The sequence below is a fragment of the Haliaeetus albicilla genome, chromosome 8 (genome assembly GCF_947461875.1).
Source record: "Haliaeetus albicilla chromosome 8, bHalAlb1.1, whole genome shotgun sequence".
Lineage (NCBI taxonomy): Eukaryota > Metazoa > Chordata > Aves > Accipitriformes > Accipitridae > Haliaeetus > Haliaeetus albicilla.
In genome coordinates, this window is record NC_091490.1 from 1,885,426 (window position 1) to 1,911,495 (window position 26,070).

Below are 26,070 nucleotides of genomic sequence, written 5' to 3' on the forward strand. Positions count from 1 at the left end.
GGGCGGGGCGAGCGCGGGCGGGGGGCGGGGCCAAGCCGCCCGCTCCGGTCGCCCGTGGAGACGGGCTGCGGGCGGAGGACGGGAGCGGCGGGCGGTGAGTGCCGGGAACGGGCACCGGGCCGGGGGGGGCTCCGCCGGCGGGAGAAAGGTCTCCGCTACCGAGGGGGTAGGCCGTAAGGACCCGGCGGGAGGCGCCAGCCCGGTCCCGGTGTCCCCCCCCCGCCACCGCCGCCCCGGGTGGGCCCGCGGGCGGTGCTGGGCCCGGCGGGGGAGGGTTGGGCCGGCGCGGTCCCCGGGTGTTTTTTTTTAGGTTGGTTTAGGGTTTTTTTTCCTTTTAATTTCCCTCCCTCAGTTTTTCTGAAGGAGAAGTCCCGGCGCGCAGCCCGATGCGGTTCAACAAGTTGCGTGCGGCTTCAGAAATCTGTCTAATTACGTAAAAAAAACCAACCCCAAACCCCCCAAAACTAGGCCTTTCTTTCGGAGACAGGGTCTGCTGCGCAGCACCCGGCCTTCCCGCCTCCGTCCGCCCGGACCTTCTCCCTGGCAGTGATGGATGCCCAGGGCTGGGAGCAGGAGGCTGCGAAGGGGCAGCCCCAGCCTTCGGATAAATCGTTTAAACTTTTATCTGTTTCCACGCTCCCACCCGTCAGGCGATGGATGGGCTTTCCTCGGCCCCGCCGGGGTTCCTCTGCTCGGCGGAGGAAGTTTCCCATGTGCGAGGAGTTGTGGGATTAGTGTGGGAAGGAGTTTTAATTAGTGGTAAGCGTCATTATTCGACGAGGTTTCGTGTTGATACTGAGAAGATTACACGCCCTGATGCAGTAATGAGTTTACTCTAGTAACTTTTAAATTGCAATACTCTATTCCGAGCTTAAATTCTTTACTTTTTTTGGGGGGGGAAATGGGTAGCTGGAGCGTATATTGTGTTTTTAGCCCGGTGCTGTTGGGAAGGAGGACCCGCGCTGGGCTGATGCCTGTCTCGGCCCATCCATCTCCCCCCCTCGCTGGCACTGACCCCGCCGCCGGCGTGCGGGGGACACGGGGGTCTCGTCACCGCTGGTGGAAGGGCAGCGGGACCTGTGTCAACGTGTGGCTTCGGCGCGATGGGGACAGACATCGGGGTCGCTGCGAGGCAGGGGAGGGCCCGGGAAGCCAGGCTGAATACGTCGGAAGCTGGGCCTCGTTAGCTCTGACGATCAGGAAACAATTTGATTAGGATGGCATATCAAACTGAATTCACAGTAATTTGTCAGGCTATTAGCCGGCATTTCTGTTGACTTAGAGCTAATAGCATGAGTGACAAGTTACTTGTTTGCATTTATCTTCATTGTAAATTGGTTTAGAAATAAAATTCTGTGAGTAAATAGCGAGTACTGGACAGCAGTAGCATTTTATGCTACTCCAGTACCACTAAATGAGATTGAGGGATTAGTATGCAGTTAATGACTTCTCAATCCCGTATTTCGTCCTGGCATTGAACGTACTGCAGTCATTTAGGATATCTTTAATCAAGCACTAAAGCGGCAAATAAACTCTAGAGGAGAACAATGGATGGGGTCTAGCGCTGCGGTCAAGCTCGCTTTCGTAATCGCCCAGCTGATGGAACCACCTTCCTTTAAAAACAAAGGTCTCCTGCTCTTTGGAGAAGTTTCGGAGGGCTCCCAAACAGCAGTCATTGCTGGTCAGAACCACTGCCAGCATCTCTGATCTCTTGCTGGCATTGCACTTAAATGCAAATACTGAGTTGTGCTGTAGGTGTCAGATACTTCTTTTGTTTCACATACACGTCTCTGTGGCTATATAATAACTTTTTTTATGAATACTGAAAGTTCTTAATTTCTTAGGCTCTGTTCCTCAAAACACTCAGTATATTTGAGCCAGATTCGCGAGAAGTTCTCTATAGCAAGGTTTGGGATGCAGACAGTAGCACGGTGATGGCTCCACAATCCCTTCAGGTGTTGCTGAGATGTTGAGTCTGTTGTGGAAGATGGTGAACACAACAGCTCTGCAGGGTAGGAACGTGCTTCCTTCCCGGCCACAGCTTCCTAAACCTGATGCATCATCCTTTGATTAGGCTCTGTTGCAAAAGCAAATTCAGATTACTGCAGAAGATTGTGGTACAGCCCCATAAATCCTCACCCTCAGCCATATCACTTTGTCCCCTGCACCAGAGCAGAAATTACCGCACGAGCCAGCCTGAGGGGGCCGGAGAGAAGTACTTTCCAAGCAGTGTATAGTTAGCATGGGAAACACCACCGCAACCTTGGCCGAAGTATGGAGCGGTATTCCTAGGAGGATTGTATCGCTGCAAACGCATCTGCGCTTACAAAAACTATAGAAATGGGTAGGGCTCGTGGGTCTTGGGTTCTAGCACAGAAATACCCTTGTCGTGACGAGGTAGGAATTGGTAGCGCAATTTTCATTAGACTTAATGGAAGCAGAAAGCAAGTTCCCCAGATCTTGAGAGTAGTTGTGGACTTGCCGTTTCTTGGGAAATTGAAGCTGCAGATGTTTGACGACTCTCGGGATTTGCTCCACATTAATCACTGCTGGCATTGCACAGCTATTTTCTGAATTTTGTAATATTACACAACTAGACCTCATTTTTCTGAACCCGAATGTTCATCCTGCATTCAACACTGTGGTCTCTTCTGAAATCATATCTTTGCTGCTCTCAGCAATAACCTATAGAGGAATGTAGAAGGGAGGGAGAAGAGGAAATACTCGTGACATGAGCAAAAAGTTTTCACTCTGTATTTGGCAAAGATTAATGAGAAATAGCAGAAAGGGCAGAGGTAGTGACAAAAGTCCTCACAGTGACTGAGTTACGGTAGGATTCTCCATGGGGTTTTCCAGAGGTAGGCAGAAGTGGGAAGGTGGGGGTACCCGGGGGAGGTGGGAGCACGGTGGGGGTACGTCTGTCCCCCGGAGAGGCACACGGCTGAGGGGGGGATCCGGCATTCCCACGCACCGTGATGTAGAGCTCGTTACTGCGGAGCAGCTCAGACCCCTTCCAGCCAGGCGTCCGTGGGGAGGAGAAGGTTCTCAAAACTGGGGTACGGTGTACCCCGCATCTGCAAGCTCTTTGCTTCCCGGGGGCCCCCAGGCAGCGTAGCCTGCCAGCGTGGGTATGGGCGGTTTGTAGCTTTGAGATGTTCAGGGACACCACTGACTGGATATTTTTAGTTGTGTTCCTTTGAATATTTGGTAAAGCAGGCAATGTGTTTATATTCAGCTTCCTGTATCCATATCAGCGTCTTGGCATGTGATGGAGCTACAGAGTTTTAAAAAAAAAAGAAAAGTGTGTTGTAAGGATTATTTGTATTGCAGCAGCTAACGACCGCGGGATGCGGCCTCTGGGATGCCGTGGGTCCTGAGCCCCCGCACGAGGGGTGGTAGCCCATGTTGGCTCCCATGGGCTCGCCGGGGACTCGTGCATCAGCTCAGGGTCATCTCCTTCTTGTTTAAACAGTCAGCTCGACTTGAAGCAGGAACCAGGCTTGCTCTTCCATTTGTTCACACCATTTTTCTTCCCGTCCCTTCTCCCGTGTCTTTACAAACCCGCCGTACAGGGACAGGTTACTTTTCGGCACGTTTTGGATTTGGACGTACGCGTGACCCGAGCCTCACTGCTTCCCTCCGCAGGGTCTCTGCTCCGACGCGCGGCATCGGCTCGGAGCCCTCGCTCGCCCTGTGGGTCACGATCCTCCGGTGCCGGCTTTCCCGAGCGTTTGGAGGTGGCAAAGCCGATCTTTGTCCTGGTGGGAAGCGGGTAGCCCGGTTCCCCAGCACATGCCGATGCCAGCGGTGCTCTCTTGAATCACCCCTTCGCTATTCGTAACCTCTCCTTGTGCAGAGGCAGTTGGAGCACAGAGGGGAGATTTGGCCTGGTCTTGCTCTCTAAATGATAGTTATCTTTGTGTGAAAGCTTCCCCCAGCTAGGTACTGATATTCAGAATAACTTCTTTCCCTCACTGGGGCGAGAACTGGGCAATTCAAAAGCTGACGCTAAACGCACATGGGAGCAGGTGGCCGTGTTATTTGTACGGGGGCTGTAAGATTAACCATGGGGAAGAGAAAAAGTTTTCTGGTGCTTTAAGCTAGGGAGAGCAAAAAAACCTTCCTCCCAGTTTCTGTCATGCTAAGATGATGCCGTGGGACCCAGCACTGGGCTGCTGTACTGGGGAAGCATAAGGGAAGGTGCGGGATGCTCTCATGAGGGACCGGTAGGTATCATTAGAAAGGGAAGAATGTGGGCTGAGAACCAGGGAAAACCGTCGAGGCTATGGAAGCTGGTGCTGCGGGTCTGGCTTGCAGAGCAGGAACCGCCGCGGGAAGGGTTGGGAAGCTCTGGAAGCGGGGACTGGGTGGTGATGGCAGGGTATAAAGGTGGCCCTGCGCAGGAGAGGGCTTATTCGGCAGAAACAGGGATTCTAATTGTTTATAAATGTAAGTTTTAATTTAAAATTGATTGCAACGTAGGAAGTCAGTCTCCGGAAAGGCCTTTCCTGAGCTGTCTATCCCTAATTGGATATGTTTAGATTTCTGTCCTCTGTTGTTAGGTCTTTGGGCTTAAATTTTCTCAGCAACTGGTGCAGTCTGCAGTTCTGAGATACATGATGTATCTCTGTATACCTTTCCAGTTAATAAAAGAAAAAAAGGTTCTTTGCCATGTCATTAATCATATTGACAAATAGCCAGAACATTTCCAGAAGAAAAATTTCCTTTCTGTTTTTAAAAGTAAAATCAAGCTGATACCAAAGGCATTTACGCTATTCTTTGTGTGCTGCCATATCACAGCAAAGTGCAAGAAGTTCTGTCCCAGGGCAGTTGCTTACAGTTTGCGTTAGAAAAACAAAGTTCTTGTGAAGGATCCTGTGCCCCAGTATGGTGCAGCTTTCCATGTGTTTTCAAAATCTTCCGCTGATGATCTTCCTCTCCCTTGTTGATCCTGCTCTTCAGTTGTCCTTATTAAACACCACCAGCACAGCTGGCAAGAAGTTATCCTCTCTGGAAAGCTACGCTGTTGTAGGAAATACTTGAGGTGAAGGTAAACCAGCGTGAAATAGGAATTTGCAGTCATGTAGCAGTTCTGCAGAAGCCCAGGAGGCTTTTGTTTCTAAATCAAAATAATTCCAAAAGCATCTCCAACTTCATTTGCTTCCGTCTGTGCTGTGGAGGAAGAAGTTAAGCAAGTGCAACAAAAAGTCTCAGAAATGAGAGATTAAATGGAAAGAGCTTGTTATTTTTGTTAATGAAAAGCCATAATCTTTCAGCCAAAGTCTTTTTTTCCTGCATCATCTCACTCTTGTAAGGTGTGGTATGAAAGGTGTTAACTTTCTCCGGTTGCTTGTTTTCGCAGCCATTTGGAGTATGTGTTAAACCACTGGGGCCACTGCCCTAAAAATGCAAAAGATGGTGCTGTTATAAGTAAAATGTCCTGTTTTTTCGGTTGTTGCTGTAAGTTTGAGCAGATCCCAAAATACGTTTTCAGCTGGGTTCTCAGATTCAAGCCAAAAAAAAAAAAGTCAGGCTTTTGGGTCTAAGCTCGGAGTTGGGATAAGCAGAAAGTGCTGCTGACAGTTTTGGGAGACGGACCCACCTTCTTCCCAGCCGAATCCAGTTTATGTTACTGTAAAACTTGCAAGGGATTCATCCTGCAAAGCAGGGATGCTCCAGCTGGAGCCGCCTGCCGGGACCTGCGGTGCGGGAGGACCGGGCTTGGGCTGCTGCCCTTGGCCGCGGGGTCTGGGACCTGTCTGGCAGCAGCGTTTCCTCGTATCTCTCTCTCCCACGTGCCTTTCCCTGATTTATTCCTTCCCGAGGATGGCCTGACCTCTGAGCACTTACACTCCAGCTACCCAGCACATCTTAAGGAGGGTTTTTGGGAGGGGGTGCATTACATCGGCCTCAAACTATGCTAGTAATGTTGGGTTTGTGGGGTTTTATGACTAATTTGATAGGAGATTTGATTAGGCAGGAATATCGAGTCTTTATGGCTCTAGGGTGGAAAGTGGCTCCTATGAGCCATATTTATTTTTTAGATGCGTTTAAAGATTGTTTTGACTATGTGTTTTGATGTCCGTCAGGAAGCAGAAGTCAAGAGATTAAAACGTTTCTTACTTTTCCTTAACAATTTGTGGGTGTTGTGACCACAGAGTGAGAACTTGCAGAGCTAAGGGAAGCAGAAGCTTTTCCATTAAAACGCGTATTTTGTGCAGCACAGCTGTCACACGTATGCAAAGGAGGGTTACGTGTTGCATTTATTTTTGTTTCCTTGCTGTATGTGAAAAGCACAAACTTGGCACTGGGACAACATGGACTGGCTGCGGCAAGGCAGCCTCTTTTCGAGTGCAATTTATTTTCCTGCTCCAAACAATGATTTTAACAGCAGCTATTAAAATTTTGATGCCGTTTCCAACTCGGGAAGTGGCGTGTGATTTATAAAGAGGACGCTGCCCGCGCTGCCAGCCTGTGGCAGTCAGCGCACCTCTCCCTCGTTAAGGGCCATCCCTTGGGAACTTTCTGTGCTTTTTTACCTCTCATTTCCTGGGAATGGGGGAACTGAATTCCTCTGGCTCCTCCAACCCCATCGTTGCTGCCCAAGGAAGGCTGGGGGCTGCTGTCAAAGCCTTTGGTGGTCGCTCTGTGCTGCCGAGTGCCAGCCGAAAGCTGGTGGTCATTGCCATCGCTTTGCCCCCGCGCATCACTCTGGGCTTAGTATGCCGGGAATTGGCTCTACATTTCATGCATAGCGGGGCTGGTAAATCTCATAGCTAATTGTGTTATTCGGCCGGTTACTGAGCGGCGCCGGGGCTCTGCGCCAGATCTCCGCCGGCCATTTGGCAAGGGACGCTTGTTTTTCTTCCAAAAAGTGTCAGTGGCAATTCTGGATCCTGCCGTGCCCTGGTTAATGAGTTATCTGTGCCCCAGCTGCTTTGCCAGTTTAGTAAATGCCTGGCGCATATAATCCGTGTTTTGTACCGTATTTGACAGTGGGTGTCTCTGCAGGGATCCAAAAGTATATAAACACGCATTATAAATTACAGGAAAGGTTAACATAGCAATTCCCAGTTAATGTTAGATTATTAGCTGCTGGTTTTAGAACTTTACATGTGTATTTGCACACCCGTGTGTGTACTGCACTGAATGTGCCTGCCCTTAGACTTCATGCAGCAGCAAAGCAATGTGAATAAAGACAACTTGATTTGTAAATGAAGTCCCCCCTCTAGCTATCACAGAAGGCATGTATGTCACCTGATGTTTTTATTTATCACCTTCTCTTTTACCCATAGCATCAAGGCACCCAACTTGGTTTGTGTTTGTGTTATAGATAGATGTTTTTAAACAAATAAACCCTTATGAACTTTCAGGTATTCTTCAGTCGCTGGTTTCTGTTCTTGGCAATGCCGAGTTGTACGTATCAGGCACCCAATTCCACTATTGTTCATGACCAACACTCCTAGAAAATTGCTGCCCTCATTGAATTGTCGTTGTCATACAGTTTTAGTTTAAAATTAGAGTTTTATACAATGAAAATTTAAGAAGGGTGTTAAATATAGCGTGCTCCGGATTTGCCAGTCTTGCAACAGTGAGCAGCATCTGGCACAGGAACTTGGACGTTTTAGGGTTGATCAAATTCCAGGATTTTTTTTCTGGGTGTGTAAAGGCCTCTGTAGGAAACATGGGCTCTCAGATTTGTTTCTCCTGTGGTTTCAGCACAGCTGCTAGAATATATCAATGGAGGCTTACACGTCAGAGAAGTCTGCAGGAGGCAAAGTAATACATGTTCTCAACACCAGCTACGCTGGCACTTAATGTAAACCTGCTCAGGGCTTTACCCTGAGTAGTTTAACTCATCTTAAAGCCAGTAGCTTTTCTATCAGCTGCCTCTAAATGTCGTCTGCTGTAGGTCTGGGTGGGACGTCTGCCTCGGGAGCGCGGGCTTCAGGAGGAGCCGCAGCGGCGGTGGGGAGGTGGTGCAAAAAGGCTGCGAAAACTTGAGTTTGTGCATGTTTGGGAGGTGGCCAGAGGGAACTGGCCGCCCGTGGCCATATCCTTGGCAAGGGAAATAGGGGAGCTGGCCGTAAGAAAGGTTTGAGGTAGATTTTTCAGTGAGGCCAATCTCAAAATACTGTAGTCTTTGTGACTAGAATTAAACCACAAGTGCTAACCCCTCTTAGCTTTCGCTTTCTTGCACTATGAAGTACTTACGATTTTTACTTTACTCTGTTTCAGGATCATTACACCGATAAAATCAAAGCAAGCCGGACAGGTAGCAAGACTGCCTTTGTAGGTGAGTTTCCAGTACGCGCTTGTTCTTTCCTTTCATGCAAAATACAAAGCAGCATCACAAGTCCCAAACCCCAGTGATTTAATCTTATTCTGGAGTAGAACAAATACAGAACGCTCAGCAGCTTTATGGAGGAGAGGCCACAAGGATGGCACCGGCTCCGTGGCGGGCACGGCAGCCAGGCAGGTTCTGCGCTTGCGGCTCGGTGCAGTGGTGGCTGCTGCCCGCTCTCAAGCATTAGCAGCACGTTAGAGGTTGCTGACTCGTTCACCTCCATTTTTAACTGCTTGACCACTCTTGCATTGAATATTAGGGGGCAGAAATGCTGTTTTGAATGAGCTGCTTCTGTCATGGAGATTAGGCTTTTTCTTGTTTATTCTATCAGTTAGCAAGGGGCAGCGTGGAAGTCTTCACCATTTCTGTATTTGCTGTGTTACATGTCTATTGTTTGACCATCTTGGAATGCAAATTCTTCCTATATTCACCCCGGTTTTAAAATAGGTAGTTTGATAAATGCATGTAACCAAGAAGCTTGTGAAGTACTTTGCACCCTTTCAGTGTCTTTCAGCTGGGAACCACAAAGCTCTTCACAGAGCATCTCCCACCAGCGTCCTCGGCTTTATCTCTCTTTCAGACTAAAGAATTTGCTGAAGGTCACGTAACCTGAGGCCAAGCCAGTCTGGTGCTTTAATCACGGACCGCTCCTGCTTTACATGCTGTAAGATGAACTGATTTTGATACCACTAAAAGTTTCTTTGCAAATGTCTCTTTGTAGTTTGTGTATGTCTTTTCTGGTGTGAGTTAGCTGGGTAGTGCCCTGTGGGGAGAAACAGGTACCTTCTGTGAAGAGTCTGCACCACAGTTCGTTAGGGAGCACAGGTTGTCTTTACTAATGACTTCAGGCCGATGTCTTTAAAATTACACTGCTCAGACATTTTTCAAAGTAACCTTGATCTAGAAGTCAGTTTCCGTGGCTTTCATTTGTACTAAAGATATAAAAAGTTAAGTCGGAAAAAATGCAGAGGAAAATAAAAGCGGGTTTTTCCACTACTCATTTCCCAACAAGTAAATTGGGTTTGACAGAATCACATGTATGGTGGCTGACTTTGTAAATCAAACGTAGCTGTAGCCCAGTTTTGATCAGCAGGATGGTACTGGGATAACTTGTGAAATGGAGGTTATGAAGGAACACATCCTTAATTAAATACCCAGAACGCTAAATCCAATTGAAGATCTTGGGAGTTGTCTGTTTTCTTTCATTTCACATTATTCGGGATTTTTATACGTTTTAGAAGGACTAATTAAGACACTGGAGGCATTGTTTATAATTTTAAAAAAGATCTCAACTGTAAAATCTCTAAATGTTCTCCAGTGTAAATTCTCTGAAGAAGGAAACATCCCAAGTTGGTGTTCTGTGCTTTAAGGAGCTTGTATTCTCCATGTGCGCTGACGGGCTGCTCGCCTCTGGGGAAAGCAGGTGTATCTGCATGCCCAGACTTCCCATCGCTAACCTAGTGCTAATTACTGCGCTTCCTCCAAGAGATACGGATGGAAGGAGAGTTTGGCGTTGCTTATCTTTTCTGCTGTGAAAGTGGGTTTGAAAACTGCTGATCTATACTGTAATCCAAACGAGGCAGACTAAACAGAGCTGAGGTGTGCTGGTTCCCCGCTTTCAGCTGACTTTTATACCTCTGACGTGTAATACCCTGTCTCTATTTGCTTCAAGCTCATGTCTTGCGAGATCTGTACTTGTGCAGACTATGTAAAAGACCAAGCGACTTTGTGCAAAACAGAAGCTTTTGTGCCCAGCAAAACAGAAGTTGGGTCTTCTGGGGTGCCTGAGTTTCCCCAGTCCCTTCAGCTGCGGTGCTGTGCAGGGTGTGCATGCCAAAGCATCCACGTCCTTCACCAAAAACACTCTGTGCAAGTACCGCAGCTGCGAGGTGTTTCAGCTTTTCTGTGTGCATGGTAATAGCGCGATCCCTGAAAACGCAAAGGAGTTGTTTTTGTGTGGGGAGGATCTTGCTTTCTTTTCCCAAACCCAAACTTTTTCTGGTGTGTATAAAACACTTGTGCCACGATTGTAAATCTTGCCTGATACCCGTTTAAAATTCAAGTCCTCCTCCCCTGCCGGGAACCAGCTAGCCATCGCTGTGGCCGCTGCTGCTCACAGTTTGGTTCTCAGTAGCTGCGGAGGCAGGAGCAGAAACCTTCCTCTGGCCGCCGGTCCCCTGCGATAGCAGCCGCAGCCTCGCTGCTGAAAACTCCCCAGCCCGTGGCTGGGGCTGTGCAGAGGGAGGGCGAGGGAGCGAGCCCCCCGTGGGACCCCCAGAGCCAGCGGGCGATCACGGCCGCCGTTTTCCTTGGGAAGTTTGGGAAGCATCATCACGGGTACTGCGTTCAGTGCATGAGTGTCTCCAAGTCCATCTCCTCCCAGGAAGTTCTGGCGTATCGCACAACCTCCCCTCTGCTCTCGTCGGGTGCGGTGTAAGTATCGTAAAGCGAGAAACAACGAGAAAACATCTCTAATCCCTCTTTCATTTTACTACCCAATTCTGTGTTCCTGCTGAGGGCAGGGCTCCGATGTTTTCCCGCTTACCGGGTTTTATTTTCCATTCTATTTAGTAGCATAACAGAAGGAAAAGATTTCAGGCGCAGCGTTTCCCTCTGCCAGGCGTCTCGCCGTGGTTTCCACTGGGTGTCAGCACGGCCCCGCGCTGGGGCCGGGGCGGCAAGGAGCCCTGCCAAGCCACCGCCGGCTTTCCCTTTGGCTGCACCCACCGCTGGAAAAACTAGGTTGGCTGCATAACCAGAGCAGGGTGCTGGCTGAGGTGCAGTTTGGCGATGATGGGATCGCCCGGCGCAGGCGCGAGAGGTGGGTGAGCTGGGAAGGGGCTGTTTTGCTGGAGATGCTATTTCCTTTTCCGAGCAGAACAACCGGTTGGAGCGGGAGGAGTGTCGAACGTGCCCTCGTCGTTCCAGTGCTCTCTAATTAGGGTTACATCTGGGACAGCGGGTCCTCGTTTCTGGAAGATCGGCGTGAATAACTTTTGTAGTATTTACTTTGAAGGTGTGGATGCGATAAAGAGCGCTCCCGGAGAGGTGCTGTGGAGGAATCGGTGTGAGCCGGGCTGTGTTCGGCAGGAGGGACAGATCAGGGCTGCTCGCCCTGCGCCTCCTCCGCACGGAGCCTCCCACTCTTTTTCCACGCTCCGTACGCACCCTGGCTTCCCAGTTATAAAAGTTGGGGAAGGGGCCTGGGGATCCCCCACTGCCCCGTGCGGGAGGGCAGGAGCAGCTGGAATCCCTACGCTGGGATGCTTGACCTCGGTGCTGGGAAGAAGGCACAGTGTCCCAGCTGGCCGTGGGAGCTGGCATCCCCTTTGCCGGGCGGTTGTGGAAAAGGTGCTGCTGCGTGCCGGGGCATGCAGGATCTCGGGGGGAGCACGCATTGGTGCAAAGAGGCGAGTGGTTTGGCTGAAGGTAGTGCCAGGCGCTTTGAGTTTCTTCCAGCAGATTCTTCCCTCAGACACCTAAACGTTAAAAAAAAAATCAAGGCCATGAAATATCACAATTAACGAGACTTTCTGATGCTTGCGTGCAACCGTGTTTCTGCACGCTGACATACCTGGTTATGCTACGCTGCACCCTCAGAATAGAGTTGTTTATTTCGGCACCCACCTTTAATGACAGCGTCAGGCCTCTTGGCTTGGACTCGGAGAGTTTTTAGGTTCTGCAAGTCATAACAAACCTGCTCCCGAGCGGCCACGTCTGCCCCGTAGGAAAACCAACAACCAGCATTCAAGTCCCAACCAGCCGCCAGCCTTCACGCTCCCACAGAAGCGGCTGGGAAAGCGGCACGTGCGGAAACACTCGCAGCACCCGGAGAACCCGCGGAAACTTTACGCCGAAACACCCTACGCCCTGCCGCTGCGCCTGGTGCACGTAGCAGTGGCACACGTAGTAGTGGTGTGTGTAGTAGTAGTGGCGCGTGTAGTAGCGGTGCGTGTACCCCACAGTCATCCCAGGTGCTGGAGAGGGGCTCTGGCATCATCCCCTTCCAGGGACCATCGCGGCTCCTCTTTGCCACTCTCCATGAGGACCGACCTGGACTTGGCGGAGTTAGGTTTACGGTTGGACGTGATGAGCTCGAAGGTCTTCTCCAACCTAAGTTGATTCTGTGACCGTGGCTGCTGGTGCCTCTCCGTGCTGCTTGCAGCCCCTCTTCCCCTCGCTGCCTTCTCGCTCCTTCCAGCCTCCCCAGCCCGTGCATGGTGTCCTGCTGCTTAACCAGGCTGGGGGTGAAAGGGGGGGGCTTGCCCCCTGCAGTGCCTGTTCCCCCCCCAAAGCAGACGGCTGCTGGGCTGCATGGTGGCTCCTTCGAAGGTCTGCCGGATAAGTGCCGTGTCCCTGCTGTGCCCTGGGCAACGGCATGGGCTCAGCCTCAGGAGGAGCGAGGAGCTGTGTAAAGCAACCGTAAAAATGCCACCTTCCTGCCCAACAACTCTAGTCTCCGAATTTTCAGAAGCAAAATTGCTGACTTCGGAGGTAGGAGTAAGCTCCTGCCTTTTTATTCCTGCGAGCTCTGGAGAGTGTAAGTAGGTAAGAGGAGACAGCTGGATTTGGGGTTTGATGGTGCGTTATTACCAAATTGTTTGCAGAGTCCCAGCTGAAGGCAGCGGGGGCGAAAGGGTGCCAGGCAGGATGGTGTTGGTAAGTAAGGTGACCGCAAAATGGTTTTGCAGGCGGCGTTGCGAACTAGCGGGCAGAGTCTTTATTATTGGTGGTGATATGCAAAACGGATCCAGCTTAAAACTGTTCCAGCAAAGATTTGGGGAGGGGGGAGTTGCAGGACTGGCACCAATTTTGCTTGTAAACCTGCAGCATTCATTGTGGAATCACCGAAACCGTAAACAGGAGCTCCTGTGGTACTGTGTTATGGTGGTTTTTTGGGGCAGAAACGCTGCCCAATGGCCACCTGGCACCGCTGAGCAGCTCCTCGGGATGCGTGTGCTTCTCCCAGCAGCAGCTCCGTGCCCGGCGTTCGCTTCGATACCCAGCCCCGTGCAGGGCAGAGCGCGGGCTGGATGCGGCCCGACTTTGAATTTGCCAAGCGGCTCGCTCATTTGTTTTTTTTCCCCCTACTACTGTGTTTTTAAGAAAAGCAAAATAATTTCCCGTGGCGGTGTTTGTTTCTGTTTTTTCTAGCAGGCTCAAGTGGGCAGCAGCATCCCAACATTTCCGAGCTGGAAGAGCTCGCAGCGGCGGTTCCCTGGGGTCCTCGCTCCTCCATCCCGGGGGGATGCAGCAGGGACCACCCTGGCCCACGGGACACCTGCGCAAAGGCTGGTCGGTGCTGGTGCCGGCTCGTTTGCGGTGGGTGCTGTGCGGTGCCCTTGGCGAGGAGGGATCCCCTCTGCCAGCCTGCCGCGGGGGGACACGGAGGGGGTCACCGGGAAAGCCAGTGTCCCTCTTGGCTTACGGAGCTGCTCGCGTCCTTTTTTTTGCCCACTGTTTCCTTGCCGAATTTGAAGCCTGCCGTGCCGCTGCCTCTCTGCAGCCTCCACACCAAGGGTATTTCCACCTTGGGGGGACCGTATCCCCCACAGCACGGCTTCTGTGGCTTGGAAAAGGAGATGTGTTAGAAACTTACGGTTGCAGATTAGCTGTTAACTTTAGATTCGCGCCAACCCCCAGCCGTGGGGAAAACCAGAGGCCGACAGCGTGTTGAAGCCACGCACGTTTTGTACGCTTTTAGGTGCCGTGTTTGTGTTGTCGCTTTGTGTTTTGTTCAGTCCGCTCTTTTGATCTACAGTTTTGAGTTACTCGACTTAGAAGCTGTTTTGCTTCAAAAGAAATAGTACCAAGATACCCTTTGGAGCCTTTATTCCGCTGCTAGCTGGGGTTCGGAGCTGCAGGATAAGCTGACTTTACGTAACTGGAGCGAATAGGGAGCTGTTTGCAAGGCAGAGCTGCCGGGCGATTCCCGGGTGTACTTTAGCGGCCGTGATTTAATTACATTTCACTCAGCAGGTTGTTCGTAAGTCCTGGATCTAAAAGAGTAAAAAAGATAGATTGGTGTTTAATTATCCTGGTTGGAGCTCCAGTTTAATGCCCAGCCGCGTACCTACTGAGGCTGTTCTGAGCACCTGCTGCATCGTAACCTCGTTACCTAAAGCCTGCGGAAAAAAATAGGGCAAGGCCCTGAAAAAGAAGGTTTTTCTAGGGAAGAGGGGCAGCTCGGCCTGTTTGCAGGTGTTTCTGTTGTTATTTATAAGACAGAAAAAAACGCAGGTGTATGGCCTGCATGAAGTTCCCTGGAAGTTCTTGTGTTTTTCCCTGGCAAAGCACGCCTGGTGAGCATCCTCCTCTTTTGAACAAACCTAAGCCCTCAGTTTTCCATGGAAAAAAGTGTTTTCCCCAAAGGATGAGCTAAGCCTTCCCACTGGCATATTTGCTCAGTTCGTTTGTTGACTCTGCTGTTAATTACAGAGCCCTAGCCCCTCCTGTGCCCCTGCAAGGCTGCAGCACCTGGAGAGGGCAGGCAGCTTTGCTCCCTCCCGTTGTGATTAGTGCCTTCTTTTCACTTCTGACAGCTTTCAAACCGACCAGGGGTAGGGACGAACAGTGAAAAAGGGCAAGAGGTGACGACGAGTGCGCGGTAGCGTGTGCCGTGGCGTTTCGTGGGATCCCGGTGGGGTTAACGGCTGTTGCAATGGGAACTGTTCTTCCAGTTGTCTGTCTCCCCGCACCTTTCTGCTCCTGCAGCCTCCTGGTACTCAGAAGGGGAAAATGAAAGCTGCACGGCGTGCTCGGGACTGAAAACAAAGAGGAGATCCTGCCAGCGTGCACAAGCAACGCGGTGCGGCTGGGGGGTCCGAAGGGCTGTGGGCTGGCGTGGCTGGGGCAGGCAGACAAACCCGCGAGCCCCTCGCCAGCCGACGTGAAGCACGGCACGAAAGCTTGCTTGTTTTATTAGACCAGCCGGCACAGCTGGAAAAAACATACCATGTCTGTTTTCAGACGTAGCTGTTGGATGGTTTCGGAGCACTTTCTGCAGGAAGGCTTTGCTTCGGGCACGATGGCCGGAGAAGGCTCTTGGTGGGACTGATTATTTTGTCTCTTTTTAGGTTGTGAGTCAGAGACAAATGAGAGCTGCAGCCATTCCCGCAGCTGCTCGGGGGCTCGGGAATCTCTGTCATCGTCAACCTCAGGTCTGGCAAGCCCTCGTTAGGCTTTATCTCTTGCGGGACACCGAGGTTGTCGCTCACGGTGTGTCCCTGCAGCGGTGGGCGCAGGGGACCCCCGGCTCACCTCCCGCCTCGAACAGCATGAGACCACACCGGCCCATGTTTTGTCTTAGGTGGTGAACTGAAAAACTCGTTGGAACTTTTGGGTTCGGTCCGTTCGACAGAGAATGAATAGTTGTGGCTGTGAGTGCACGAGAGATCCCCCTGAGACAAGTGGTGGGGCTCGCTGGGCTCGCGGGGGATCTTTGCTTTCGGCTCGGGGCTGCCCGCTGAGCGCGAGGGCTTGTTTCTTAGAAATTGGAGCGGTGCCCTCCCCGACCGAGTGGTCTTTTCTTTAGAAAGTGATTTAATTCTCCTGGAGACATCCCTGTTCCTGAAAACCCTGCCCTGGGCTCCGAGGGCACAAAACCCCGAGTTCTGCAGAACCGTGCACGCCGCTGATACAAATCTGCAGGGTTTTCTGCAGTTGCTGTTGTCTGAAATCAAGTGTACCCTATGAGAAATCCTGCGGCTCGAGATGGCCGCCACAGCTTAGTTAATAGGGTAGGTTGCCAGGAACTCGGAGGGAAAACAGTATTATTGGGTGATGACCTAGTTGTTTGTAAATCTCTCTGTAGAAGAGATTTAGTAATCTTAGGAGGACTATTAAAGTAATGCTGCTTGTGTTTGTTTGAAGATGAGGAAACACAGCAATTTAATTTTCAAATGTTATGGTTTGGGTTTGTTTTTTTTTTTTTTTTTTTAAACATCTAATTTATTAACAAATCTAACCAGCTGGGAAAATAAGCACTGAAACTTTCCTAACGAGGTCAGTCATGTCAAATGGGAAGGGACTCCAGAGAAACTCAAACCTCTCCAGTGGCAAAAGGGGTTTTGCGGCTGTGGCTTGGGGGTGGGGAAAGGAAGGCTGAGCAAAGTCAGCCTAGGCTTGCCCCAGCAAAATGAGAAGAGAACAGTTTATCTTTTAATTTTGCAGCAACTGTTTTTTAACCTTATGTCTTTTTTTTAAAAAAAAAAAAAGTACTAAAATTGGAGGAATCAGCAAATGTTGAACTATCTTAGTTCTCAGAGGTGCATGCATTACTTTATTAAAAAAAGAATTGCTTTGGGCTGGGTTTTTTTTTACACTGTAGTTTTTCAATATAGTAAGTGAAAACTGCGGGGTCCGGAGTGGGAGTTTGGGCTCAGTTCGTAGTGGATCCATGGTTCTGTGTCCATGTGAAACAGCTCCTTCTTATTCCAGAACTGGTTATTTTAAAGTACTCGCAGTCAGTTTGGGTTCATATCAAATTCAGCAGCTGCGTGTATCGGCTCTAACAGCGCGTGTTGGAGGTTCTCGGTTGGCAGTTTCATTTTTTTCACGAACGCCTGAGCCCGTCGGGTTATGGGGAAGCTTTTGCAGCTGTGACCGTCTCCTGCGGGTCCTTCTGGGCGATGTAGCTGGGCTGCAGCGAAGCTGTTGGGTTCGGTGTGCCTGCGCCTGTCTCATGAGTCAAGCGGCCACCTCGGCCCCAGGGTCCTGCGGAGGTTCTGGATGGGTGCCCTCTGATGCTGGTGAGGAGGAGGAGGCAGGGAGAGCGGGGTGAACGCCGTGCCCCCCGACCCTGTGGTTTTATTCTGAACAAAACCCCCAAAAGGTAGGGTCTTCCGATTTCTCGCTGTATTCCTTGCAGAGCGAATTGCCCAAAGTAGCCAATAGCCTCATAACTATTATCTTTTCTTAAGAGTACTACCCGAACGTGAGAAATTTGTCTTCTACCGTTTCAGTTCCACGTAGCCAAGACGCCGTTTTGTACTTGTCTCCCGCCCGGTGCCTGTGGACCCGTTCTCCGTCCGGAGCAGGGTCCTTTTCCTCAACCGCTGCTGGTGCAGGAGGACTTCTTATAGAAATGACAATCCCATAGCAAGAACATCCTCCAGACACGACATCGGCACCTCTCCTTGGGCCCGGGGAAGGGTCGCTGGTGTTTTTGGTGAGCCGTGCCTTGCTTGCGTTGCCTACCCGGGATCACGGTCCGAAATCCCACGTTGGGGTGCCAGGGTGGGAGTTAGAGCAGCGAGCAGCCCCAGGGACTGTGCTGGGGGGGGGGCGGGACAGGGGGAAGCATCCCCTGCAAGGATGATCCCGTTACCATTTACAAACGAGTTAAGCCTCATTTACATGTTGAGCAGAAGCCCCCGTCGGACCCTGTGGCCATTTGACCTCAGTGAGCAGCACCAGGATTAGGTGACAAAACCCAAATCCGGCAAAGCCCCGGGTCTGGTAGTTTCCCATTGCAATCAGTGGCTTCCAGCGGGAAGGAGTCTCAAAACTTGGGCTGGAACGTATTAACGGCTTTGAGCAGAACAGGCCCCGGTGCTATTTTTGTGTGTTGGAAGGGGGCTGCGGCAGCAGAGCAGCCGTCCCCCTGCCCGCTTCTCGCGGCACGCCAGCGACGGCAGGAAGCGTCGAACAAAACCCACAAAATCTGTGTCCTTTCAGACTTCCTTTCTAGGAACTCTAGCTTAACAGTTAGCGTTTCAGTAATTAAATTCCTCCAATTACCAGGTTAAATGCCCCAAAAGTCTAGTAACTCCTGTTACGTTTCCAAATGCTGTTTTAAATGAGCATTTGGTGCTGCAGGAGTGCAGTCTGCCCGCATTAGCCGTCGGATCTGAGGCTGCAGCTCTTCGGTGTGCCAAGACGTGCAAGTCTCCTAGCTCCGTTCACAACAGCATCGCAAAAATCACGGGGCAGGTTTACCAGCGGAGCCTACGCGTGTTCTGGCTGGGGTGCTGCTGTTGAGAGTCACGGGAGCCGCAGCTCGGTCCGTCTCGCTGCCTCCGGTGAGCGGCTGGTAGAGGTCAGGGTCCCTTCCAGCAGCACCGGGGGAGACGGGGGCTCTCCCGTGGCCGCCGTGTCCCCCGCTCTGTGGCACCAAGCCCTGGACGTGGTCCTGACCCTGCCGATTCCCACCAGCTAAAGCACGTCCCGCCCCTCGGGATGCGAGGTAATTCTCCCTATTTTATTAAAATTCTGCTTTTGTGTCTGTGGTGAAGCACGCAGTGCGTTCCCGCGTTGCCCGGCGTGGTGCAAACCTCCCCCGCTCGTCGAGTTGGCTGTCGCTGACTTGAAATGGAAGAGGCTTTCTTGTCTGAGTCACGGCACTGCAGGGCTTACCTCGGAGGTGGTTAATGCACCACGGCCTTTGCCTTGAATTCCAGAGAGTTTTCACTTTGTCTTTTCCAAATAATACGACATGCATTCAACATACACCTCCCATCATCACTTACAATGAGAAGCGTGCTCCAAGTAGCTTGCCCTTTCCCAGAAATAAAGCAGAATGTCTGAATATTAAACCTTTGCAAACAGATTTACGACTGTTTCCAGACAAAGTTGTTTACGCTGTGTCAGTCAGCATTCCTCCTTCTCTTGAGTAATTTGGAGATTGAATCACTAAGTGTGCCATCGAAATGCATTTTAATATTTGGGTGCTACAAATATTAGTAATTCAGGACGCATACACTGTGTACTTGCTGTGGGATGTTACAGCTCCGTGATTAGCAATAACGCGACTAATACGGTGGATCTGGGTTAGTAACCGAGAGTTTGTGTCATGATGTTGATACAGAGGGTATTTCAGACTCCCGTGCGTCTTAACTCTCCTCCTCACAGCCAAAGCACGCAAAAACTTCACACCTCCCTAGGGCAAACAACGCTCCCAAAACTCCGTACCCACGGCCGTGCCGAGTAAGTAGCCGACGGCGCTGGGAGATGGGAGCCCCGGTCTGGCAAAACCAGTGCCCGTTCTTGGGAGCGAGGGTCTCGTGCCTGGTGCTGCCCGGTCACAGCTGCGTCTTCAGCTGTCCTGTGCTGACTCACGGTTTGGATTTGTCACCTCCTGCCGCGTCGTGCAGGGATTAAATGAGGGCTGGAAGAGGCTTGCAGGGCTGGAGGGTGAGCTGCTGTCGTGCAGACAGCCCTGGCTCGTTTCCTTCGTGCTGCTCCGAATGCAGCACCGCGGAGCGGCGGGGCGGTGGGTGCTGAGCGAGGATGAGCGCCCGCGTCTTTGGTTAAGACAGTGCCATAGGGGGAACGCTGCTCCACGGAGGGAAAAATCCTGCTGGCTTTTTTTAATTTTGCCATAATGACCTCCCGTGGGTGGTAAGCAGTGAATCACGTGCCGCTCGGTCCGTAGGTGATCTCTCTGGAGCGCAGCGGGAACTTTGGGGAAATTTGGGGGCGATGAGGGGCTTGTGGGGAAGCGGGGCAGCGTCCGACTGCCGCAGCCCGAGGCTTGGGTTACTGACCCGGCTGTCGCGGAGCTGAAGCGACCACGGTTTACGAGCTGTCCTCCTGCACAGCCGGAGCGAGTCAGTCGGCACTGTGTTGCTGCCAGCCCGGCTTCCCCAGCCTCCGTGTCACGGGTGTCTGCTCTGCTCAAATTTCCTCAACTTTGCTGCAGCTTTACTCGTGGTAGCTGCCTACAGAAACCCTGGGTGGAAATATTTGGAGGAGTGGAAGGTACACGCTTCAGATGCGGCGTGTCCCTGAAACGGCCGGTGCCCTCGCCTGCTGCAGGGCGCTTGCTCGGAGCTGCGATCTCTGAACTGGCACGCGTTTAAAGGTTCTGAAATTACAAAAGACCTTCTGTGATTTGCCCTGAAATCGGTCATTTGGAGCATGTGCAGCATTTAAACTAGTTCTGGTTTTCATGCTTGTCTCCTCCTCCCGGCTGCAAAGAGTTACTGGGAAGGTGGGCCAGTGAGCTAAATACTGGGGGGCTGTTATACGGCCATGCAGATTGGAGAGGTTCACGAGTACGGTCTTAATACTGGTTTCAGGAAAGTAGTTTTTAGTGCTACCTAATACCAGTTATGAACGTCCCTCCTAGCCGCCCGTGAGCAGGAGTGTTACCGGCCGCTTGGCAATTACTCTGCCCAAAGCCGTCGCGAGGAAAGTCCCCCCACGTCCCGCTGCCGGCTGTTCCCAGGCTATGGCAGCATCCCTGGGCTGCTTTCCCTGCAGCTCGGCTGCGGAGCGCGGCCGGCGTTCACTCTGCTCCGCAACGCTCTGATCCTGCTCTCGCCGGGCTTCGCCGCTCCTGCCGCGGATGCGGCTGGGAAAACCAGCAGGCTGCTTCGTTTGCGATTCGTGGCTGGGATGCTAGGAGAGCAGCAGAAGTCAGCCCTGAGCTGTAAAGCGTGAAATACCAGTTAGCACACCGCTTTGCCATACTTCTCACCGGTAGATCGTCGGGCTGCAGAGAAAGCCGAGCACGCTCAGTGCTGCGGGAGCACGGGTCGGTGCATCGCTCCTACCAAAAAATGCTGAGGATGCCACGGGTGGAGGTTTTTGCTGGTGGCTGTGCAGGGTCCCTGGCCAGCAGAAAGCACCCGTGGGTGCCTGCGGTACTCTTGGAGGAGAGCCGGGAGGGTGTACAGCAGTGTTTTGGGGGCATCCCACATCTGCCGTGGGTGCTGTGCGCCGGCGCGGGCTGCATTGGCCTGACACGCGCCGGGGCTGAACGGCAAACCCAGGGCTGGTTTCTGCAGAGGGAGAGAAAAATGTTGAAAATCTTGGGGCCCTGCTGAGCGGCCTAGAAATGAGGGCATGTGCCGAAACAGGGACTTGGTGCAAAACGCTGCTGTTCCCAGCTAGCTGGGCAGGCACGAACACTGGCTGGAAAAACAGCCCTGCTACCCAGGCCGAGGCGTGAGAAACCTGAAGCCTACAAGGAAACGCTGTATGCAGCACTTGGAAAGGTCACATGGAGCTACGTTGGACTCGAGTCCCTGTAATGCAGTAAATGATTTAAGCACAGCTCTATGGAGCCAATTATTCTCGTGGATCCGTGGAAAACCAAACGGCAGGGTTTGGGGACAGTCCTGCTAGAGATTGCGTGCAAGGATTGGCGCACAACGGATGGTTTCACAGGCTAGGGCTGTCCTAAACCAGCTGCTCTTTGAACTCCCGGGTGCCTGAATAAGTTAGCAATAAGCTCTTTGCTGCTGCGATGCCTGTAGGGATATTCTTTTGAGCGCGATGCTGCGCGGTCCTCGGCCCTTCCCTGCTCCGGCTGCTCCGTGCACGGTTAGTTTCCTTCCAGCAGCAGCGGTTGGATGGCTGCACGGGATGAGAAACGGCCGGGGATGCCGGGGACACGCAGCGGGATGGGTGCTGCAGGGAGATGGGGCAAGGTGGCCTGCAGGGTGGCACGGGCGAAGGGACAGCTTGTGGTGGTCCCGTAAGCCCGGGCAGGCTCGAGTATGCCGTATGAGTTATGTACACCTGAAGAAACCGAGCTTTTTGGGGACCACCGGGAGGTTATAGACCTCCGAATCCCAAGCGGTGCAAATGCACGCGGAGGATCCTGGTTCCCTCCTTGCTCTTCGGTGGGGTCGGGAGCACGTCTTCTTCCTTGGTCCAACTTGCAGGGAAGCACGTGGCATCCTGGCACGGGCTGGGCTCCCCGGTAAGCCGGCGGGACGTGCTGCCGTCGTGCCGCTTGTCGGCATCCCGTGGGTAGCTGCGAGCGAGGGGTCGAGCTGCAAAAGCCGTGCTCGGGTTGCTGCCGGACCGGCTGGCCGATCCCAGCGGAGAGCATCCTTTCTTCTCGCTGGACACCATCCGAACACCGGCCCCATGTCGGGATTGATGCTTTGCATTCTCACCCGGAGAAGGAAAGCCCCGGAGCCGCTTGGGTTTTTTTCCGCCACCCCCTGTATATGGCCACATGGGAGCAGACAGCAGCCGGGAGTGCGTCTCTGAACTTTGCCTTCTTGTTTTTTTCCTTTTCTTCTGACGTGTCGTAAAGCTGCTGCTGGGCTGCTGCAGACCCGAAACGCAGCCCGGCCACTTCATCCCCAGTGCTCGGGCAGCTCTCCTCCCTCCCGAAACCTCCTGGGGTAACCATCCCTTCCCGAGTGTGTGTAAAAGTAGTTTGACACGCCGTGCCACCTTCTGGAAAACTAACCTGTTGTCTTTCAAAACAGAACTTCACCGCTTCACTGAAAATGTCTGGCAAAACGGCTAGCACGACCAACAACATAGCCCAGGCCCGAAGGACTGTCCAGCAGTTAAGAATAGAAGCCTCAATAGAAAGAATAAAGGTGAGAGCACGTCCTTCTTCACCCCTCTTTTTTCTCCTGTTTTTTTCCCCTTCCGGCTGTAGGGTGATAAGATAAGGGAGTGTGTGTGTGCCCACAGTTCATTTTTTTTGTCCCCATCTCGGAACACGACATACACGTTTCATCCCAACAAACCTGAATAAATGTAATTCTCATGGCCGCTTGCCAGCAGTATCCTCAGGTAGCTCAGTGCTTTATGGACTTGTAGGAGAACCAAAGCAAAATACAAAGTGCAAATCAAATGTGTGAAACGGAAGGCAGGTACGAGTTTCCAGTTTCATGCACGTTGTGTGATTTTGTTCCATTTTTGTTCCTGAATGCTACCTCTGGGAGGAAGGTGAATGTGTAGGGACCTTATTAAAAAAAAAAGGTAGTGAAAACTGGATTCCTTTAACATAAGGCAGAAAAGAAACCCAACTTTTTTTCCGGCTAGCAGGGGTAGGATATTGGCTACACGAGACGTAGCCTTCTCGGAAGGATGTTGCTTTCTGGGGTTTTGCCGTGCTCCTTGAATTGCTGCCCAGCTCCTTTTGGAGGCCAGCAGAACAGAGGTACGGACTGGCAGAGCAGCGGGGCCCTTCCTCGGGGTGGCAGGAGGGACCTGCGCGGCGTTCCCGAAACGGCTGGTGAGCTGAGGACGCTTCTGTCGACCGTCCCCAACGTTACATTTGAGGAGTTCCTCGTTACAAACCTCCCGTATTATTCTGAACCTTCTCCTGTTTATTTTTAGCCTTCTGTAGAAGCCGTGTAGGAGCCGCGCGGTGCTTTTGCCTCGTGTCACGAACTAACCCCGCAGAGCACCGGCGTCCATCCTTTCCTCCTCCCTGCAGATGCAGCCAGAGCCAGCCCGTCTTTCGGAGGAGACGGGGCCCCGGAGACCACATTGATCTCCGAGCACCTCTCTGGTCCCACGCAGGGACTTTTTACCCATCGGCAGCTCCTGGCATGTTTGATCGTGTTACCAGTTATGGGGAAATACCATTTTATGTTGGTGGTTTTTTATTTTTTTTTTCCCCCTGTCTTCTGCAGGTGTCAAAAGCATCAGCAGACCTAATGCTCTACTGTGAAGAACACGCCAAGAAAGATCCGTTGCTAATGGGCATACCCGCTTCCGAGAACCCTTTCAAGGACAAGAAGACCTGCATTTTGTTATAGGAGAGCGGCAGCTCCTCCGCAGCCCTCCTGGGCAAAGCCGGCCGCCGGCAGGCGTATAGGCAAATACTCTGTAAGGTACCACCTGTGTAAGAGCAGCTGTTCTTTTACCAAGCCTATAAATGATTTCTTAAGCTTTCTAAAGCATTTCTTCTGTTCCCTATCTTTATTAGGAAGCGAGGTTTCAAGCTGAATTAACTTCTTTCTTGTCCAAGGGAATGGGGTCTTCGTCAAGCCCACAAGCGCCGCGCCGGGGTCCCCGCGGTGGGACGGGCAGGGGGAGCCGGGGGTCTTGTCCTCTGCAGGAGTGGGTCCCCGTTTCACTTTTCAAGTTACGCAAACGAGACCAAAGTTGCCTGAGCTTTGCTGACAGAGCAGAGGCAAAGGTGTAGAAACCTGATTAAACATCATTGGTTTTACATTTTTTTAAAATTACGTATGCGGGGAGGGCGGGGGGGGTGTGTACTGTGTTGGTAGCGGGTGTTTATGCACAGACACATTTAGAAGTGCATTATCTAGCAAAAGCTACCTTGAAAAATGGTTGTAGCAACTGCTGGTGAACTCCAGGCAGCCATGCCTGCAGCCTTCCTTATGCTGGCTTCTCTCGACAGGGGTTTTTAAGTGTAAAACCTAGAGCATCAAGAATCAGAGATCTGCAGATTTATTTTCCTGCTTTATAAAAGGAGCTGGAAAAGCAGAATTTTCAGCTTTGATTCTGCTTCTCTGCATTTTCTTCTGTAATTAAGAATCTGTGTTAGTGTAAAAAAAACCCTGTCAAAAGAATCAAAGGCTGCAAGCTAGTGCTGCCCTGGCTGCGTGCTGAGCTGGAGGCATGGTTCATGGTTCCATCACTCGAAGTCCCAGTTGTATTTTGTGCAGGGAGTCAGAATTTGACTCTTTTTAAAATTCATTTTTAAAGGGGAAAAATGCCAAATTATATCCAGATTGTGGTTATGCAGATACAATTGGAGGGCCTTTCCATCAAGTAAGTGATTTTATATATATACATAATAAAAAAGTCTTTCTCTGTCTGTGTGTGTATATGTGTATATATATAAAAACTTTAATAGTATATTTATAGAAGCATTGCATACTAACAGAAAAATTTGAAGGGATCGGAAATAATTCTGACTTCAGCTGGCTGCAAACGTCTTTCTCTGTAGCCGGTGGCTCAGAGGTTGAAGTGGCGATCTGCCGTAACTGTGCATTTCTGTAATGATCTTTACAGAATTTATTAACCACTTGTAATTTGCTGTCTTACGTCGCTTATTTGTCATTTCTATATTAAATTATATACACGCTATTGATATATATTGAGAAGTTACATATTTGTTTAACACGCTGCTTTAACAAACAGTTCAAAAATCGACATACAAGACTGACAGAAAATTGTACTGCTTATTCTGTGCTTACAGGCAGATTATTTTTATAATTAGAGTATTTTTCTAGTGACAATTTAAAAAACAACAATGTAGATCCACCCTGATTTTTTTTTACTGTGTTTGTGTCTATCATTTTATAACACATCTTGTTAAAAATAGTTGATTAACTTAGTTTGGGTATGCAAGACTGTAGCTGTTGAGAGAACTCCAGCTGTGCTCAGAAGCATGCAGGCAGGTATGCGGGGCGGGTAAATAACCTCATGTTGCTGCCCGAATATTGTTCTCCTATCGATCTGCTGGCCCTGTAGTAATTTGCATTTTTATTTCGTTAGCGCTCCCTGCCCCTCCCTGAAAAAAAGATCACCTGTGTGGCTGCAGAGGTGCTGTTCGTGTCTGGCTTCTTTTCTGTATTGTCTGCCCTTAAATAAAGCCTGCAGCAGGGTCTGGTTGGTGATCCAGCTGTGGGGTGGTGATCCAGCTGTGGGGCACTGGTTGATGATCCAGCTGTGGGGTCCAGCCAGCACTCTGCCCCGAGCTGGAGCGTGCCCACCTCCCGTCATTCCCACCCGTCACGCCATGTCCGTAGTGGTGCTTAACACTGTATTTTCTAATAAAGAGCTTCTGGCACGTTCCTCGGGCTCGCTCTGTCACTCCTCTCCAAAGAACCCCCCGGCATTTGTCAAGCCGATGTTGAGGGTGCCCCGGCTGCGGCCGTGGCTCTGTCCCAGCCCCGCGGCCGAGTTAAATGTATTTTTCAACTTCTTCCATGCAATTTTGACATCCTTGCAGCACCAGGGCAAGATTTATGCCGGCATCTATTTCACGCTTGCTTACGCACCCCGAGAACAAAAGGATTGCTTGTAGGTGGCCATGACCGCGGCGG

The 26,070-nt window shown here is 51.3% G+C and overlaps 1 protein-coding gene across 2 annotated transcripts; it reads left to right on the forward strand.

Annotated features, from left to right (window-relative positions):
- Positions 1-24,836, forward strand: GNG12 (G protein subunit gamma 12). Of its 2 annotated transcripts, XM_069788430.1 has the most exons (5): positions 1-94; positions 8,239-8,296; positions 8,928-9,011; positions 22,519-22,635; positions 23,683-24,836. In XM_069788430.1, the coding sequence occupies exons 4-5, from the start codon at positions 22,540-22,542 to the stop codon at positions 23,806-23,808; spliced, it is 222 nt and encodes a 73-aa protein (XP_069644531.1). In that variant the 5' UTR covers positions 1-94; positions 8,239-8,296; positions 8,928-9,011; positions 22,519-22,539; the 3' UTR covers positions 23,809-24,836. The 2 variants fall into 2 exon arrangements, with proteins under 2 accessions (XP_069644531.1, XP_069644532.1); XM_069788431.1 differs by lacking the exon at positions 8,928-9,011 and having other exon boundaries at positions 9-94.
- The last annotated feature ends 1,234 nt before the right edge of the window (positions 24,837-26,070 follow it).